Below are 20836 nucleotides of genomic sequence, written 5' to 3'. Positions count from 1 at the left end.
CTGCTCCTTGTAGCCTCACTGTTCCACCACATATACTTTGTAGGGCTGACTTTCATGCCTCTTCTTTCATGTTCTGCCACCTCTTTAAGTTCTCTTCCACCTGTTTCATGTTCCCACCACAGATCACAATGTCATCTGCAAACATCATAGTCCACAGGGATTCCTGCCTGACCTCATCTGTTAGTCGGTCCATCACAAGAGCAAACAAGAGGGTGCTCAGAACAGATCCTTGATGCACTCCCAGCTCTACCTTGAAGCTATCTGTCACTCCTATGGCACATCTCACTGTCCTGCTGTCCTCATACATGTCCTATGTCTAATATACTTCTCTGCTTCGTCACCCTATGCTATGCTTTTTCTAAATCCACAAAGATGCAGTGAAGTTCACTCTGACCCTCTGTGTACTTCATCAGCATCCTCAAAGCAGTTTATTAATTTAGCATGTTCTATTTATGATGTTTTAAAGCAGGATTTTGTAATTAAATGTGTTCCTTTTTCATTTAGCTTCAAGAACTAAACGAGATTTTTAAGGTTCCTAGGATTTATTGGTAAAAAAAAAAAAAACAAACAACAACAACAACAAAAAAACAGCTGGCAACAATTCAAGAACAGAACAAGTAGACTGATTTTTTTTCTATCTCTTTTCTGTTCTTTATCAGATATCACACATTTGCATAAGAAAAAGTCTCCTCGAAACTCCTCTGTTCTTTTTTTTCCCCCTTTCGGTGCAGGTGAAGATAAAGAGAGCCCCGCCCGCCGGCGCGCCACACCTGTCCGTGCGGAGACAAACAGGAACGTCGGATCTCCTCCTCCTCCTCCTCTCCTCCTGTCAAGTTTCAGTTGTTGTTGTTGTTTTTTTTTTTTTAAGAATCATCAGTTTGGTGTCAGAAGTCACTCGCTTCTGTTCCTTGGAGCACACAGCACCAGCAGCAACCATGCCGGAAGATTATGGGCTTTTCTTCCGGAGGGAGAGACACACGCAGTGGGTCCGGAGGTCCCTGCGCACTCCGGGCATCCTCATCTTCGGGCTGGTCATGGGCCCCTGCGGGTGGGTCCTGAACCTGACCAGCACCGTGGCCCCACAGTGGAGGACCTTCAACAATATTCCAAACAAACCATCAGAGTATGTGATCGAACAGGGAATCTGGGCCATCTGTGAAAGCAACACAGCCGGACAACAGAAGGGGTGCAGCCTGCTGGACGACGGGTACTTCAAAAACCAGGTGGTGACGGTGGCGCAGGGGATGATGGTCGGCTCCCTGGTCGTGACCCTCATCGGTCTGGGTGTCGCCATCCCGGGCGTGCGCTGCTGGAGGGAGAACCCCAACTGGGTCGTCTCCGCGATCGCCGGAATTCTGCTCTTCTGCTCCGGCGTCCTGACCATCATCCCCATCGCCTGGTACACGCACGAAATCGGCAACATCACGTCGATCTACATGGTGTCGGGGACAACCATTAAAGTGGGCTACTGCATCGTCCTGGGCTACATCGGGGGGATCTTCGAGGTGCTGGGCGGCATCGTCATGACGATCGGGATCTGCCGCTGCTGCGGCGGCAGGAACCGCGGGGAGAGGCGGCTCAACGACGAGATCGAGCGCCAGTACAGGCGCGAGCACCCGCAACAGCCCCAGCCCCAACCCAAACCCGAGCCGAGGCGCTTGGAGGTCCCGAGCCTGAGCCGGACCAGGAGCAGCGGGGGCAGCAGCGTGCCCTACTCCAAGGACTCCCTGGACGATGATGTGTCCTTCCCCAGGGCCAAGACCCCCGGGGCCCAGTCCGCAAACAGCACGTTCAACGGCAGACCCTATGACGCAGACCTATGATCCAAGCGCACGAGGAGAAGTTTGCAGAGATCAAACAGACTTTTAAAGTATTGTAGTAAGAAGATAAGAACTGATCACCACAAAGTACCAAAATAGGAAGCTGAGTGCCTGAAGCAGTGCATGTTTTGATCTTTTATAAGAAACTTGTGACATTAAAAAAAATGAATGAATCATTGGTGGAAACTGTTTAAAAAAATGTTGATTTAAAGTTCATTTCTATTGCTTTTGTGTTGCTGAAGTCAAATCGATCTTTTTTCCTTCCATGGTTTTCATGCACTTTACAATGGAGGTCATATTGCAGTGTGCATGTTTTACCCTTCTGCAGGTCTTTCTATTAAATGTGCATTGTTTCTTCACAGTCTTGTTTGTTTGATAAATAAAAAAAAAAACTAATTTAACTCATCAGAAACAAAGCTAAATCAATCTGATACGGATGGAAGATAGATATAATATATTTGAATGATTTTATAGATGTAAATTTTAGTCTTTCAACAAACGCTTGGGTTGTTTTTCTGTTTTCCTCTTTCACCTGCTTCATCGTCTCAACCTCTTAAGTATACAGACAATGTGGTCAGACCTGTCGGAGAGGTTGGGCCCTTTATGCATCTTGTACGACGACATTATCTTTCTGTTTGAACAAGGAGTAAAGGTGAGGTTCCAGGTTTCTCTTTTGTAATTAAAATGTTTGAAAGACACTGCAATGCAGTTATCCCTGCACGACCTGTTGAGCGTTAAGGTGAGCCAGATTTTGGAGTGAAGTTAAAGTTATCATTACAGTTATTAAAGCACTTCTTGTGGCTCAGACACTGAAGCGTTGATCTGCTCTGTCAAAGCAGTTGTGGAGGTTTTGAAACTATTTCACTGTATGATCATTTCTGTTACTTTCCCTCAAAGCCTGAGATCTCAAGGGTTCCCTTTCTAGATTACACCCTCAGTTCAAGTTTCAAATCTTTTTATTTCCAGTGTTTTAATCGTCCCAGCAATCGTCACAATTTGACACGGCCAGTGTTGTTTGACCTACCGTATTTGCCAGCGTATAAGTTGCACCTTTTTGCATAAATTTGCAAGTCCTGCAACTTATACACCGAAGCAACTAATTGTTCCCCATATTTATAACCCAATTATTGTCTGAGATCTGACGATTTCATTCATTCTGACATGGAATATATTGCACACTACCATTTGAAGCTACTAGAGGGCCTTTGCACTTTATGGCAAGCCAAGTGTCTCATTAATAGGTAAAAATGTCTATTAATGAGACACTTGGCTTGCCATACTAAGCCATCTTCGTCTTGCTCCGGAACTCCTGGAGCAAACGTCAAATCCGCATGCATTTTGCCGCTCCGCCCAGGCGAATTGCAGCTGATTTGACTGTTAAAGTGCATTTATTAAAGGAAAAATTAAACTGAGACACACCTTTGCTATAATTTCGAGCAAACAATTGTTTTTAAGTGTTAATCTTGTTAAATTCTTGTTAAAGTCCTCCCGTGCATGCTCCCGCGGCCGCCATTTGGCAGCCAATTGATTTTTGGCACAACACCAGCCCACATTGCTGGGTGGTGATGCATAATAGATGTGACCTATACGGTGAAGCGACTTATTTATGTTTTGTTTTTTTTCCCCCCACTTCATTAGACATATTTGTACTGATGCGACTTAGACGGTGGTGCGACGTGTACAATGACAGGTACGGTAATATGGATAGTATTGTCAAGAGTTTTCGGCGGGCAGAGCAGGAATGAACCCGTTGCAGGCAGGACTTGAAGGGAGGATGTAAAATAAGAAATACTTTAATAATAACGAGAAACAAACAGGCTTACGTGGTAGCATGAACTTACAAGACCAGGACATGGACATCTCGGGGAACATAGGAGGATACCAGACGATGGACCGACAATGACAGAGACCCAGACCAGAGCTTAAATACTATACGATATGATATACTATACTAGAGGAGACATAATTACAAACACCTAGAACACACGGGTGGAACTGATCAGGGTAATTAGGGAGAGACACTTGGGAGAATAGGCACGGGGAGACCGACAGAGGGATACCATCCTACAAATATTGTTGAGGCTGTTGGATATCTAGTTGTAGAGCTGCACTGATAATTATGCTGTAAGGTTCGTCCATCTTCACAAGCGACATAAGTCTAGTTTGTCTTCATAAAAATGATGAATACTTTTGCACTTTGTAGATAAAAGTGCACTTGTAATATTTACCCACATCACTTAGTTCCATCTAGCATGCCTCGCTGATCTGTGAAGTGGAAACTGGATTTCATTGGGAAATCTGTCACAACAGACAGCTTTTGTAAAATTAGGTAAAAACAATGAAATTGGATACTTATAAACGGATGCAACCCTTTGAAAACCGCTGATATTTACCAGTGTGACATTTTAAGTATTCATGTAAGCAGGAGTCGTTTTCATGCAGTTTGTTAAAATTAGCTGAAAGGAATATTGTGTGAAACATTTGAAAGCACAGAAATCAGTGACCCTGATCATGACAGAACAGGAAATGCACTGATTTTTTGCTTCAGAAGAATCATCATCTACATTTTGTTTTAACTAGATCCACAAACAAACATCTACCCCACAGTAAAACTGTGGCTTAAAGTAACCTCGTTCTTAAAAAAAACATCTATTTTCTCATAAAGAGTTGCATGATTTGTCACAATTGAACTTGTTATCGCATCGGGGAGAGGGAGTTCCTTTTAAGTCATTCAGCATCGCAGTATTTGTGTTTTACAGCTCTGCAGCTCAAACAGGATGACCATAGGAGAAGTTATTGATGTGGAATCACCTCAGTGTAGTTCCCTACAGTCTCAGGAAACCACAACTGTTGTCTTTTTTTTAATTTATGCATTTATGCAAGTCGAGTATCTCCAGCCGACACTGATATTGTTTAGACACTGAAATATTCAGAAACAGAACTGAGATTTTCAAAAACACAAACCTGCCGCAGAGATTGAACTCAATTCAAAACAAACTACAGTATAAACAGATGCATATCATATTTATCCAGCAAGAACCTGTAAAACGTAATAAATAAATAAAAAACTAAACAAGTAAATAAAAGTTAATTGCCGTTATGAAAGAAACAAAGAGGCAATAAAATAGTTTATTCAAACACATGAGTACTTTGAGAGATCGAGATTATTAACTTTGTACTTTTATACAAACTAGGTTAAAGTGTTTACATAAAAAGTGAAATAAATGCAGCTATTCGTGTTAAACTGGGTGCCAATAAATAAGGTGAAGCATTTTAAGCAAGTAAAGAGGCAAAAACTGAAAATGTCAATGAACGCAATCTTCTAATCATCCTAACAACATAATTGTTCTTTAACGGTCATCGTACTCCAAAGTAAAAACTTCAATATGAGTACGTGTTAGGAAAATACATCTGGATTATTATTTGTCTGACTGTATTCTAATAAACATAAGTTTGTGACAGAACACAAAATATTAAAATAATGAAAAACAGCACATGCTCTGATCAAAAATGGTCACTTGTGTCAAGTTTGTTAACAAATTCATCAACGCGTCGACACTTTGCTGATTTAATGAGCGTTAAAAGTTCATTCTCTTTATTTTGACCCAGTAATTTTGCTTAATATCCATCAATCATCAATGTACAAATAAAGCAGGTGGTTCACCAACCCTGGTCCCTGAGGAACACCATCCTACATGTTTCAGTTGTTTCTCTGCTCCAACAAGCCTGATTCAGTGATTTAATTACTTCATGTTCTGCAGAAGCCTGTTAATCACCCATCCATTCAAAACATGCAGGACGGTGCTCCTCAAGGACCACGGTTGGGACCCACTGATTTTAAACATTTAAATCAATACAGTCTCAAAACATAAAACTATAACATTTATTAAAGCCTCAGTGTGTGTTTGCTGAACTGTGTGTGATTATTTGGTGATAGATTTGAAGCATAAAGGCATTTCAGTCAACTGTGTACAATAAAGAAACAAACGAGTTAGCTAAAAATATAAGTTGATAACGCATTTTGAGTTGACTCAAATACTGCAAAGCTTTGATTTTCAGTTAGAGGTTTTTTATAATTCATAAAAATGTAGTTAAAAATCCCGTCAATTTTAGTTTAGTCTGATATTTTAATATAATTTTAAAGGAAATTGTTCATGCTCGATCTAAATCTTCGCCCACTATTTTCCGTGCATTTAAATTTGGATCCACAATGTTGTTAACTGGAACGCTCCATGCTTTTAAGAGTATTTGTTTTTAATCTGCTAAGAATATAAAGACCAGAACTTCCTTCTGATCAAATCCTCCAAAAGGTGCTTAAAGAAGTTAGGAGCATCTGCACATTTGTATTTATTTTCTATTATTATTTGTATTATTATATCACAGCATTTAGGCCAAACTAAAAATGTTCTGTGTAAAATTATTTTAAAACGTGTAGAAAATATAATTGGTGCCATAAATTATTTCACATCTCTCATAAACAAATGTTTTTCACTGCAGCAAAATCTACTTTCCCATGCTTTTACTGTAAAAAGAAGAAACTTATGCATGTGAATTATTGTGCTAAGCTGTATTTAGCATTAAATAAATGCAAAAGAAGGTAAATTTGGACCAAAGACAGACCAAACCTGATATGTGTTGATTGTCAGTATGTAAGATGCTGCTGAAAGTTTGTTAAACATTTGCACAAAATGTATAGGCTGTTAGCTGCACGAACATTATGCTGTTTATTGCTAAAATACAAAATGCCATTAGGTCAAATCATTCTTAATAAAATGTCAAAAACATGCATTTACTCATCTATATGTAAATAAATCAAAAAGGATATTTGATATATGCACATTTCTTTTGTTGTACCCATCTGGAACTGTGCAAACTTAGCAACTGGAGGGGCCATGATGGTGCCATCTGCAGTTTGATGATAGAAACGGACTCATCAGCCAAGATGCTTCAGGTCGTCAGACTCAAACTTCAGTGGGTGCATCACTATACAAAATGTTTATTGACCTAGACAAAATAGAGAGAAATTACACTCAGTTCAATTATACTGTGGCAAAAAAAAAAAAAAATCTGGTTTTTAACATTTAAAATAATGCACATGTGCACAACTGCACATGCTCATCTAGAAGCTCATCATTTTATTTGCATACATTACTTTTTTATATACAATATTTATTTCTCACACAGAGCATCATGGCTGCATTGACTTTCTAACGCTAACAACGTACCTTTAAACCCACTAGGAGGTACAGGAGGGGCAGTCTGACTGCTACATATGGAGATGATAACAATTAATAATGACCATTTAATGGCTGATAACATTTGAAGCGGGTGTTCTGTGTGTAAAAATATTTAAAATGTTCTCTTTTTAATAAGCTGAATAGATTTTAAAAAAGCCATGCAAAAGTATCCACAAGGAAGACACATAATAGCTAAATGTTATTATAGAGATGCAAATTAGAGGGAAATAAAAAAAATAAATGTAGTGTTTTGTTCAAATCAGGAGCAGCAAAATCTAACATTTTCAAAATATAATAAAGTACACAACAATAAAGGACATAACTATAAACGTCACCCTTAAATGGTATTTACAGTAGTTGAGATTTTGATCAACATACAATTTTTTTTACTATGCGTTCCTGATTAAGATGTATTAAATCTTGTTGATGAATTAGAAATATTGTTCAAAACATTTATGGTAAAATATCAGAACATTTTATCAGTAAAGAAACTGGTTCAAAATAGCCCATTTCCATCACTAAAATAATTTATGACTAAATGTCTTCATGCTTACCTTTGATGCATTTGAGATCTGCCTTCCTTAAAGAACAATGTTGTAGCCATGTTTTGCATCCAAGTTTCTTCTGTCGACAAAACACAAAAAATATATTGTTTGTGTTTATATTGCACTGATATACATATTGTGCTGCAAAAACTGGATTTAAAAAACACTATGATAAAAGATGGACATGGCGGTCTGAAACGCGAAGCCAATGAAGAAGTTCTTTTGAATACAATACCACAGATAGCCTCAAGGGGGCTGGTTACAAAACACCTCTTGCAGAAAACTTTAGCCATTTATTTCATTAAAAAAATAAAAATAATTCCCAACAGATGTTACAGTGCCCTTAAGTGGATATATTCCTAAAATGTTTTACTTCATTCAAAAAAACAACAACAACAAAAAAAAAAACCCACTTTAAATACAGTTGTTTGAGTAGAGCAAAATGAGCACAAATCCTGGTGATTAACATGAAAGTCATCAGTTGTTCAAGATTCAGGCTTCAGTGCACAATATTTAGTCACCAAATGTGCTAAATCTTTGTAAACAAGGCTGAAAGACACAAACCATCTCAGCAAATTGTGTGTCGAGTGTCTGTAGGAAAAAAAAAAACATCCTAAAAGTTACAAAGTTCATGTTCAATGATCCAGGTACAAATCCAACAATGTTCAGTTAGGTCATCTGGGCAGTTTTTTTTTTTTTTTTTTTTTTCTGAGACGTTTCATTCTTCATCCAGAGCACTTATTCAGTCAGAGGAGCCACAAAACAAAGTGGAGTCCCACAAGCGCCAACTCCCATAGTGGAAAAAAAAAACAGTTTGCTGGTGATAAGCTGGCGTCTGTGGCCCACCCTCTCCACCGTCAACTCCTCTAAAGCAGCCATGCTAACATGGTTCAAAACACCAAAGTTCATGCTCAATAATCCAGGTACAAATCCAACAGTCAGGTCATCTGGACATTTTTTTTCTTTTCTTTTTGTGCTGAGAAATTTTGTCTTTTATCCAAAGGACTTCTTCAGTAAAATTTATGGTAGCATGTAACAGTTTCTTATCAAACATCATGAAGTCTCATTTCTAAACTCTAGATTCATTAAAAATCATATTCAAAATAATTCATCCTTTTTCTGCAGCTCATCTGTGGTCGGGTCATAGAGGCAGCAGGTCAAAGACAGAACTCCCTTTCAAAGCAGACCGGAGCAACGGCCTCATTACTGCAGACCAGACCCCCATCTTTTGCTCCACCTCAATGCATCCCATAATCACTTGTGAACAAGACTCCAAGATGTTTTAACTCCTTTGCTTGAGTCATAAATAATCATTTAGACTTGTTCAAAATACACAGATGTTTGTGGGATCTCTACTTACCGCAGCTTCTTCTTTCGTTTCTGCTGCAGTTTAGCGATGACAATAGCGAGAATCACCAGACCGACGACGATGACCAACACACTGACGGTCAGCGGTACACTTAGCGCCCCGTTGAACGTGCCCTCACAGAATTCACCTTTATAGCCCAGATCACAGTCGCACACAAACTTAGTGCCGCCCCCTGGAGAAGCCACACAGGTGCCATGGCTGCCGCACTGAGCGTCCCTGCAGGTGGACAGGCTGGAGTTAATGCCACTTGGTTGTTCCGGCGGCAACGAGATCTCCATCGTAGAAGAGCGACTGCAGCACAAAAACACTAGAGTCTGTGGGGAGGAGAGTAACGTGGGAAAAAAGGGAAACAAAGAAGATGAATTGGTAAGGCACACCTTAAAACATAATAAAGACACATGAGAAAGAGAACAGCTGAGTCCAACATCCTGAGGGTGGATTAGAGCCGTTCTACTTCAGGGTAACTCATATGAGTTATAGTCATAACTAAAGTTTTATAACAAACGTGAACTTTGCTTAAAATGTCATAACTGTTAAAAATCTCTCTACGTTTTCAAAAGCTCTCGGTTGCATCCATTTAAAAGGAAGTGTTTCTCATATTTGAGCAAGTAGCAGCTAAAATATGTTCAGGTCAGGAGAATGAGATCTGATCTGATCTGATCAGAGGTTAATGGGAGAACGTAACAACTTACTGTCTTTAATGCCAACGTTTTCGATCTTCATGACTTCAAAATGGCTTATTGCACAACCCACACAATTTCTGTCGTTTCTACAATATCATCAAAGCAAATTATATGATATTGTTTAATTTATTATTTGAAAAAAAAAAAAGTGCAGTTTAACGCCAACTCCTTTTTGCACAGGAATTTCTGAGAAACAAAGCGAAGGACAATCAGCCCCGTCGCTCACATGCAGGTTTCCAAGTATTCTGCCCTGCCCTTAAACATATTTTACTTTTAAATCATCACAAATGGGAAAGCTTGACTGCATGACTTGCACAACACTGCTGCACAGATTTAAAAGACATAAATGGAGTCATACAATGGCAAAAGAAGAAAAACAGCTTTGTGGACATCAAAGTCATAAATAAAGTGAACAGCAGAGTGGACCCATGCAGTTTAACATGCAGTTTAAGCTGCTGAACAAAACTCTGCATCACCGATTTTGAGGTATCACAGCAAACAGTTCAACATGAAATCAGTCTATGATTGCATTCGCATGAAAGAGTTAGTGAAAATGTGTCCTCGAACGACATTGTTCTTAGTCAGCTTGGGTTGAGCTCGTTTCAGATCTGCTGAAACATGAGACAGCACTGCGACATATAAGTAAATCAAATCTGTACTCACACAAAAGAAGTCATGTATAGGTCTAAACAGGCCGGAGCTGCGGTTGTTGTTAAAGGGTCGTCTGCTGAGAAGACTGGATTTTTCAAGTTCCTCTTTCTGTGAAGGAATCTGCCAAAAGGGAGGAGATTAGAGGAAGAAAACTGAAACCTGTCGGGTTTTTTCCCCTCACCAACAAGCACCTAAAATCGCCTCCTCCCTCTTTTCTTATTTTTACGTGAGCAGATTCAAACACACTCCTGCTATCAGTTGACCTGGCAGGGCTCTGGCAATTTATTTAGTGTTTCACAAGGTGAGCATTGCCTCGTTGCATAATTTGGTTTGTTTTAGTTGATTTACACATTATAACTCTGGAGAATGACTGAGAAGAAATGTATATTTTGTGCAGCGTTGCTGACACATTTCTAATGAAAAGGTTGGTGCAAAATTACGAACATAAATACGTTTAAAACACAAGTACAGATTCAGTTCTGTTTTAAACTCGTGCTGAAAACACAGCACTGCAGGTGTGTTTGGGAGATAAGGTGACGGAGGGAGGAGCAGGCATGTCAGAGCAAGACTCACCTGGCAGTGCATGACAAACCTGACATGCCAGTGTATAAAACAGTGCAACACCGGAAAAACATTAAGTCATACTAAAACATAAATAATAGCTTTAAAAACCAAAATGTCATCCTCCTAAAATTATTTACCGTCTCATTGTTTTTAAAATGTGTTTTTTTTTCTCATTAGACAATATGTTTTACTGTTACATACATGGTTTTTTTTTTAATTGTAACTGCTCATTGATTGAGTCCAAACATGAGTTCAATTGAAACATACATTTTTAATCCCAGAGGGAGATTACATGTTGTTGCAGCTCATTCTCCTGGTTTCATTAAAGAGTTGTTCTAGATGCTGATGGCAGTGGGCAGGAAGGATTTCTTGTGGTGGTTCGTCTTATAGCAGATCTGAAGAAACTGGCGACAGATGTTGATCCGTTTACTTGGACTTGGTGGGCCTCTCGGTCCTCCTGGGCAGCAGGACCACCTGAATGTTGGGCAGAACTCTTCCCAGAGCGATTGTTACTCCTCCCAGCAGCTTGTTGAGCTACTCATCATTACAGACAGCCAACTGCAGGTGTCCGAGGATGATCTTGGTCTTCTTGTTGTCACGAGACACGTTTCCAGCCAGCTCTGGGATTTCGACGGTCAGGTACTCGAGCATCGCCACCAGGTAGATGGTGATTCATCCATGGCGCCTCCTTTACAAATTAATTTGGGATTTGGGACTGTAATTGAGTTATTTGAGCTGAGATGAATCCTTCCAGCTGCTGCACAACATCCGATACCACAGGAAATCATCCAAAATAAGCAATTTACATCCATAAAATAAGGAATTAAAGTTTTCAAAAGCAACATCCCAAAATGAACGTAACAGGGCTCCAGCTTGCAGCTACCTTGAGCGGCGCAATTACAGAATTGCAATTCTAGAATTAGTCGACACAAATCACAGCCATCACCTTGTGGTTAATGCAACAAGGATGCTCGACGTTTCAGCAGCAGCTGCGTCTCCTGTGGTCTGCCAGGGATAGATTCACATTCTATTTTTGCTTTTAACCCAACGCCTACTTTATCATTTTATCCTGATGAGTCATCATTGTAGAAAAATGGAAACAGTCATGTCAAATAAAATCTTTTAGCCCTTCTCAGTTCAAAGGAACACTCAAAGCTAAAAGTAAATACAGGAAAGAAATTACAAAAATCAAGTCATTCTTTGAATCTACGTAGTTTTCTTTTATAATAGGTTCATAATATAAATAAATAAAATGAGGATTTTTCAATGTTTTTTTTTTATTGGATAGAGTAGCTCAGGCATCTATTATATATATATGGTGCAAACTGCTGAACAAGATGCATCATAATAACTTATAGAATAGCTTAGAGGTGGTCTCAGTGAAGACCTGATCATTCTAGAGGCCCAAATATTTCATATAGTCTGCAAATTCTCTGGGATGACTCAAGTATTGTTCCCAGTAATTAAACTATTAACTGTAATACATTAAAATGGGACGTTGCATATCTAAAGTAAATCCTGTTTGGTGACATAAAATTGAAACTGATAATTTTTATAGAGGATTCAACTGTTTAAATTTGACAAAAGAGGTTGATTTGTAAAGTAATACTTGAAAAAATAGTTTAATTTTATTTCATAATCAGAGTAAAAACAAGCAGGTGCCATGAATTTTTATTTTTTTTATTGACAGTACAATCACAGAAAAACAGAAGTGAGCTTAATATGATAATAGGTAAATTTAAAAAGTATCAAAGCCTTCAAGTCCATCAATTGTTCATTCGATTCAACATTTTCCAACTAAATTGTTCCCATATATAAAGTGTAAGTCGTTTTAAAGACTTAGGGACCAACCTTTCTTGCTAACCCTGAGACAATCGCCACGAGTCTCAAAGTAAACATGGAGCTCAAGCAGCTCCCATATCAGATTAAAAGCAAACTTAAAAGCTGCTTCGTCTCTGTTCCAGGGTAAAGGTCAAACTAAACGCCTAAATAACACCAGTAAACAAGTGTCTGGATAAACAGAAGGTGAAGAACGAGGTTTTAATAGAGCATGTGATATGCAAATGAGGCTCTTACCTGAAACAGGTGGTTCTCATTAAAGACAAGAGAACAAAACAAAACAAAAACAGAACAAAAACCTCAGGGGTGTCAAACTCGGTCACAAAAGGGCACCAAAACAAAAACTAGATTCATACCAAATATTAGTTTTAAAAACTGAATAACTCAAGCCATTTGACATTTTCTGTCGCTCTTTCCACATCAAAATCATAGATTCCTGAAAAATTCGCACAAGTTTTTCATGGTGTCAAAGTTGACCAACCATCATGAGACGTCTGCACTAAATTAAGTATGCTGGGTTTTTAAACAAAATGAGAGGGGATAAAAATATTTTACGTTTAAAATATCTTGAGGACCAGATAGGATGTTAACAACGGTCAGATTTGGCCCTCTGTCCTCGAGTTTGTCACAAATTGGTCAAGCAGAATAAACACAGTGGTTATGGGAATCTGCAGTGAACTTATAAAAGCTGAACCCATGAAATACCAGAGTTTTTACATGTGATAATTTTTTAAAAATTTTATTTCAAAAATCACATAGAAGATGTGTGCAAAACATGTTTTACATGTCAAATATGTTTTCACAGGCAAATATGAAATTTGTTTAGCACTTGTGAAGTTGATGTAGTTTTTGTTCCAAATTCCCAAACATGAACAAAATCTGTGCTCCACATGTCACATGATCAGTGAACATGTTTCACGTGCAAAAACACATGATCCCTGGGGGTGAGGTTCATGTTGCTTTATGTCAGATAACTTTAAAACAACTGCTTGGGCAAAACAAGGCTAATCAATTTTCATTGCAAGCTAAGCTAAGCCAAACTATGTCAGGGTCATTTAACTGGAGGCCAGGGGGCCAAATGAAGCCATGGGTGAACTCAGTTCAGCCCACCAATGGGTTCATTTTTAAATAAAACTAGATTTTGAACCATAAAAGAAACTTAAGGACAATAACTGCTGGATGTCCGGCCCCTGAGCTCCGTAAGGCCCCCTGAACAATTTAGTTGAATAGCCTTGCTAAGATGCTAAGATAAGCTAACCAGCTAGTTTCAGGCTACAAGCAACTTTCATTCATTCAAGCTTTATTTATACAGGTCAGTTCCCATTGAGACTCGAGGACTCGTTTACAAGAAAGACCTGTTTCAGACAGACAAAAGTAGATAAGGAAAAGAGAAACATGAGGGGAGGTAAAAAAAAAAAAAAAATATATATATATACATATATCTCGCACTATGTCCTGGCCGGGGCAGTGTGAAAGTTGCAAAAAAGATCTCGCACATAAACATGAACATACTGACATGCATTTATGCAAGAGGAAGCCAATAAAGGTGGCGAATTGTCCGTGGACACTGAAAATTCCATAATCCTGATGAGATGGCAGTGTCGATCAGCTGGCTCAGCTCTGATCCACAGATGTCTTCGAGTGGGGGGGGGGGGGGGGGGGGGGCTTCTTGTTCACACAACCTCCAGGAGAAATTTGAGACAGTTGGCCTATTCAAGGTCACATGGGGAAGCCAGACTCAGATAATTGTTTTGGGATAGTCCGATTCTGCTTGATTTTTTTCGTCTGCCTGCATAGTTCTACTGATACGTCTCAATGGCGACTCCAGACTAATTTTGTGGTCACGCCGCTGGGCCGTGTTTGCAGCCTTCTCCAAGGTCGATACACCAGAGTTCCAGGAGCTGCATGTGGCCTGTGATTCTCAGAGATCGCGTGCAGCTTATGGCTTAGCTCACAAAGCATCTGAGTCCGAGTGCTCAAAGCACAGCAGACGGTACTTTCCTTCACACAAGGCAGGCAGTCTCAACTGCCAGAACCACTGCAGACTTCTTCCAAATTTATGGATATGCCAGATACCTGCCTACTCCAAAAAAGCAGAAAACCCGTTATAAATCCAATTATGTACACGTCTTCTACATACTCAATGGACAATAGAGACAAACACACCATCTTCCACTGCCCCAAGGAACCCATAGTGTATCCAACTGAGTGTCCCATCAGGACATGAGGGCTCTCCTTCGCCCTGTCTTCTTGAGAAAATTTTATCAATTGCATTGAGAGACCAGGTGACCAGATTCATAATTTACAATTTGGAAGATGTGTAAAGAGATGCTCTGACAAAGATTCACAGGACAAGAGAGCAGAAGCAGGAGGAAGGCAGGAGGAGGGAAAAGTGTCCGTCTGTCGAGAGCAAGCAGGAAGGGTGCTTCCTGAAAGACGCAACACTTAGTCTCTGAAAGTTGTAAGGAAGTACGTTATTCATAAAGTTTTTATTTTTGTATATAACTTTTACAACTGAATGCAACCATTCACACACACACACAAAAAAAGAGTCATCAAAATTTTTACAATCACTAGCAGGCATCTTGGATATAGGGTTGCCTTGGTTTCTTGAGCTCCATCCATGCCACAGTTGGACAAACTGATCACATTTTTCCCCTCCCACTTTGTTGCCGTCTTTACCCTTTGCATTTGCAACCATTGCACCCATTGAGCTTTTTATCTCAACTTAAAAACACCACCTTGGATCAATCGAGTCATTTCCTTCCTGTCCTCTTCAGCCAGCCAAGACAGATCGCTGTGCGTCGCAATTAGTTCTGAAGAGGTTTCTTCTTATTTAAGCGTTTTCTCATGTCCCCACCCACAGTCACCATCGAGCTGCTCAGGACTGGGAATCAAAGAAGAGATTCCACAATGTCTTTGTTAGATTTGACCAAATGTAGTTTCATAATGCTCCAAGTGAAAGTTCTGTACCATGACAGGAATTGATTGAATCTGGATACAATTTTGATTTAAACCATTTGTGTAATGCCCTCATTATAAAAAAAAAATAGTGCTTTATAATTTTATGAGATGAAGATTTTAGTGCAATTTCTTTACCACACATCAAAACAAAGTCAAGCTCATGATTTTATTATAAAGACAGTTTTTATGCATTCATGACAAGTACAATGAATCAGTTTTGGAGGCATCTAAATTATTTGTTAGACATAAAAACATTACAAAAAACTTGAATGCATGAGAATTTTTTAATCGTTTTATTCAAGCTGCACTGGCTTTAATGTTTGCAGGGGCTTCTTCACATCTACTTGGGACTCCAGCTCCTGGGGAGAAAAAAAATAAAAATAAAAAATTTCCAACAAGGCAATCTTACTTTTCCATCACAAAAGTTAACCTGAAGAGAATTTTATTAGTTTGAAGCATCTCAGCTTTTAGTCATCAATACCTCCGAGTCAGAATCTTGTTCAGGTAGAGCCATGTGATCCATCAGAGTTTCTTTATCTGGAGACCTGTTGAAGTACTTCCATCCTTTCCTGTTCAAACAGAAAATCAAAGTAATTTAAATTTTAAAAGCTTTCAGCATCGTTTTTCTTTTTTGCTTTAAAGTGCAACATGTCATTTCAGGACAATTATATTTAGGCACCAAAACGTAAATTTGAATGAAGTGAGCGAACTAGGAGCTGCTGCAACACTAAATTTAACTGCCCGACTAAAGCACAAGACAAACACACGCAGTACCTTTTAGAGAAAACAAAAACTGCCACAATCACTGCGGAGACGAGGCAGAAAGCCACCATGATGACAGCAGGGTGGCTCCTCCTGCTTTGCTCCTCACAGAACTGGCCTTTGTAGCCGGGCAGACACAGACAGCGAGTGGCTTTGCCTTCGGCGACGCAGCGGCCGTGGTTGTTGCAGCGTTTGAGATCGCAGGAGGCCGAGTCTTTATCTGACAGAACGGACTCGTGGAGGTCAGGATGGAGGGAGGGAGACTGATCGCTCACTCTGGTCTTTGAGGCTGAATCCAAGGTTGGACCTGAAGGGAAAGAAAATGTTAGTTTAAATGGGCAACTGTTCATTTTAACATTTCATTTTTAATTTTCAATATTTCAAAATTAACACTGCATTCAACAATTACAAAAATATATTCTAAAACTTTCAACATAGATGCAGTTTTGTTAAAACGATTCTCTTAAATTAATTCTAGGACCAAAATTAGTTTTGTTTTGCACACGCAATATTTAGATACAATCTTAACCATTTGATCAGACAGTTATTAAAAGCTTGAAGCTCCACTTTCAAGACATTTTAGAATTGATAAAGCCTCCAGGATGGGAAGCGCAACGGCTTAAGCTTCAGAACAGATGTTTATTTTTTAGTTAATTATTCTTTTGTTTGTTTTTGACCTGCAAGCAAGGACATTAAAAATGTCAGAGCTGGAATTTGCAGACAGTTTACCACCATCTGATGTGCATAGTCATTTCTGCCCCTCAAGAACTGAAGTTGTGGTGCATCACATTAGATTTTTTTTTATTTATTTTTTTAACAAAAACAGGAATATATACGTTATTTCACACGATTTCAGAACGATAATTGCATTCAATTAACATTACTCATGTTTTAAACATGTCAATTAAAGCAAACTTAACTTTATGAATAAGTTTCTTTAAAAGCTTAAGTAATATGTAAACATCAAATTAAGGGATTATGAGTCCAGGATAATCAAGTAAAACTAAAGAAAGCCTGTTCAGGGTGGTTATTAAAAGGTGACCTCGGGGTCAGAGGTCATTCATGGTTTTGGGTTGAAAACTCACAGTCCAGCTCATCTGACTGGTCTGAACAGTCCACACGGCCGTCACAGAACTTGCTGCTGCTGACGCACTCGCTGCCATCGAAGCAGTATTCCTCTCCAGCTGGGCAGGAAGGCAGTGGGTTGCAGAAAGTACCATTGGCGTAAAAGCCCCGCCCACATTTACAGGTATGACCTCCAGGATAGTGCAGGCACAGGTGGGCACATCCGCCGTTCCTTTCCGAGCAGCTGTTGCTTCCTGGAAGGAAAAAAGACAAAGACTAAACTTTGGATTTAAAACATTTTCCTCAGGACATCAGTGCTGCTGATACGGCAGGTGGACGCATTTATGCCAGCAGTCTTCACACGTTGGAGAATTTGACCTAAATACAGAGGCCATTCAATACTGATGATTTAACCACAAGCATTTATTGTTTTTATAAATATACATTTAGCTATTGATTTTAATTTTTGCAAAGTATCACAATTTTATGTTGGTAATCTGGTTTCTCCATTTGAAACGCGTTTCTGGTTGCATCAAACTGTATCGTTGCAGGAATCAGATTTTCATTGACACTCGTCTTTAAACAATATTTGGATTATGGTATAAAGTTTATTCATTTAAAAAAAAAAAAAAAAAAAAAAAAAAAAAACAATTCCATAAACTATATACAAAAATACGAGATTTAAAATGAAAGGCAGCAGAAAGAAAAATTATATCTGCCCCTTTTTTCAAACAATTAGTTCAATCATAATTATCTTCAAGTAACAGAACAAAACAAACAACTATTTTTTCTAACTAATGCATTATAAAGATGGATTATAAAGATGGATTATAAAGATGGTTAAAAAGACTGTCTGCAAAACCATTCAGCACTTGAGGAAATATCACCATTTCAAAAATAATTCATTTTCACTTTAGTTTACAAAGCCAACAATTCTGTGATACAGTAGAGCCTACACATGGTATCTTAAGGTTTTCATGCAATTAGAACAATGCACAAACCAATTCCTTTAAATCAGGGCAATTCAACAAAACTGCTCAGGGGGCACAGTTTCTGAAAGCCAACAGCTCGGGGGCCGAACATCCAGCAATTAAAATTATGTAAATAAGCCAAGTTTTGCAATGATCAGTTACTTTTTAAATTTGTTTTTTTTTATTGCATTGAATCAAATGCAATAAACTGAACCCAAAACCCATCCCAAATTTAGCCAACATGAAGCAAGCCCGTTTGTCAGCATTACAAACCTGGGCAGGAGCTAAAGAGTTGCATAAAGTAGATTTCAGTGAAGCAATTTGAGAACATGATGCCCGTCTAAATGGTAGAGCGCTGCCAGAACAGCTATAGAAAATCTGTGTTTTCTTCAGACATGAACTAATCTATAAATTAAGTCATACTAAGTTAGAAAAAAAAAATTTGCATGCATGAAATGTGAAATTTCAGCAACACAAGCAGTAGTGCTACAAAGAAAGTTTACATTTCTAATTATCAGCCTTAAAAGAAAAGCTTTAAATTTATATAGTTTAAACATATATGTAAAACGCAGAAGATTGTCTGCACTCGGATGAGACGTTACCGAATCAAGTCCATTTACTTGTCCCACTGTTTAGTTTGTGATTTAACAGGCTCAAATTATGTGATTTTATACCCATTGTGTTTTATGATAAGTTATTTTCCCCACTTCAAATCATAGTCTGAACTTTATCTGCCATTTCACCACCATAAATGTTACTTTGAAGTCTTTACAATTTTCCAAAATTGAGGAAATTCAAATTGTAAAGGCTTTACTTCTATTGTTAACCAAATTATGCACATTTACGTTTCGACTGAAACATGAAGTCCAAGAAACAAGTCCTAAAATATACTTTAACTTTAGATGAGGCTGGATAGCAGAAGAGAAAAGCAGCAGAGACCCACCGGACTGGCTGTCGTTGTTGTAGGATCTCATTTCCACCACACCGGCTTTTGTTTGAAACCACAACTGTTTGGGCTGAAGTCCATCACTGAACCACAGCTTGCTTACATCTACACAGGTAAAAGAAAAAAAAAAAAAATACATGTATAATAAAAAAAAATATATAAAAATTAGTTCAAAATTTTGATGGCCCGTTTGTGTGCATTTGCTTTTTAGAAGAATAAACTAGAGGCGGAAAAACATTTTGTCTACTGCCATCTGCTGACTGAAGGTTCAAATGAATCTTCACAAGTTTATTACTGGAAACTATTTCAGACATTGTCTTGATCAGGAGTTTGCTTTGGGATTTAAGCCCAAAGTCTGACTTTATATTTGAGTATTAGTTGTAGTGTCAAAATGTAATCTCCCATCTTCAGGGCAGGATTAAGTACAGGTGTGAACAGGCTGTGGGGATTACTTTCTGCTGCCATATTTTATCCTCACCTTTCTCCAGAGTTATCCAGAAGAAGACCTTCTCAATGCGTGTGAAGGAGACGAGCAGATTGGGACCAGTTTTATACTCTTTATACTCTGCTCCATCCACTCCAATAGAGCTGATTACTCCTTCACCTGAGAGAAATTACTTTAGTTTATATAGATGCAAAGAAAGTAAATAAATAAATAAAAATTGTATATTAATTTAAACCCTGACCACTGTCAGCCCAGTAGATCCTGGTTCCATCTTTAGAAAAGACCAGAGAGATGGGAATGCTAGCCTTCCTCCACAACACTACTTTGTTCCGGCCATCCATCCAGGCACAATCAACCTCCGCCTGGCTCTTCGCACCCGCAACTACTACTGCAGTGTAGCAGAGTCGACCTGAAGATGGATGCAGGGCGATGGATCCAACTCCCTGGATTTAAAAAAATAAATAAAATAAATAAAGTTAAAAAAAAAATAAAAAAACTCATTTATACAGGTTCTTGTCAAACTTAGAATATCATGAAAAAGTTGATTTCAGTAATTCTATTCAAAAAGTGAAACTTTAATATTAATTTCTTAGACTGATATTTTACATGTGTATTTCTTTTAATGTTAACGTTTATAACAAACTAATAAAAACCCCAAATTCAGCATCTCAGAAAATTAGAATATTGTGAAAAGGTTTAATAGTGAAGACACATGGTGCCACACTAATCAGCTAATTAACTCAACACTTGCAAAGGCCTTTAAATGGTCTCAGTTTAGTTCTGTAGGCTACACAATCATGTGGAAGACCGTTTGACAGTTGTCCATAAGACGACCATTGACACATTGCACAAGGAGGGCAAGACAAAAAGGTCATTGCTAAAGAGGCTGGCTGTTCACAGAGCTCCGTGTCCAAGCACATTAATAGAGAGGGGAAGGAAACAATGTGGTAGAAAAAAAAAAAAAAGTTTACAAGC

The 20836-nt window shown here is 38.6% G+C and overlaps 3 protein-coding genes across 3 annotated transcripts; 1 reads left to right on the top strand and 2 right to left on the bottom strand.

The window, feature by feature from the left end:
• The first annotated feature begins 889 nt into the window (after positions 1-889).
• Positions 890-2255, top strand: cldn23.1 (claudin 23.1). The gene has a single exon (XM_037692297.1). The coding sequence runs from the start codon at positions 936-938 to the stop codon at positions 1821-1823; it is 888 nt and encodes a 295-aa protein (XP_037548225.1). The 5' UTR covers positions 890-935; the 3' UTR covers positions 1824-2255.
• Positions 2256-7629: 5374 nt separating this feature from the next.
• Positions 7630-10383, bottom strand: LOC119424796 (neurogenic locus notch homolog protein 4-like). The gene is made up of 3 exons (XM_037692299.1): positions 10318-10383; positions 8963-9285; positions 7630-7681 (listed from the first exon to the last, which is right to left on the bottom strand). The coding sequence occupies exons 2-3, from the start codon at positions 9247-9249 to the stop codon at positions 7639-7641; spliced, it is 330 nt and encodes a 109-aa protein (XP_037548227.1). The 5' UTR covers positions 9250-9285; positions 10318-10383; the 3' UTR covers positions 7630-7638.
• Positions 10384-16343: 5960 nt separating this feature from the next.
• On the bottom strand, positions 16344-19444 carry LOC119424567 (pro-epidermal growth factor). Its single transcript, XM_037692055.1, has 3 exons — positions 19414-19444; positions 17520-17753; positions 16344-16741 (listed from the first exon to the last, which is right to left on the bottom strand). The coding sequence occupies exons 1-3, from the start codon at positions 19442-19444 to the stop codon at positions 16344-16346; spliced, it is 663 nt and encodes a 220-aa protein (XP_037547983.1).
• Positions 19445-20836: the final 1392 nt, after the last annotated feature.

The sequence above is a fragment of the Nematolebias whitei genome, chromosome 18 (genome assembly GCF_014905685.2).
Source record: "Nematolebias whitei isolate Nwh7 chromosome 18, NemWhi1, whole genome shotgun sequence".
NCBI lineage: Eukaryota > Metazoa > Chordata > Actinopteri > Cyprinodontiformes > Rivulidae > Nematolebias > Nematolebias whitei.
This window is presented reverse-complemented; position numbering and strand designations above follow the sequence as displayed.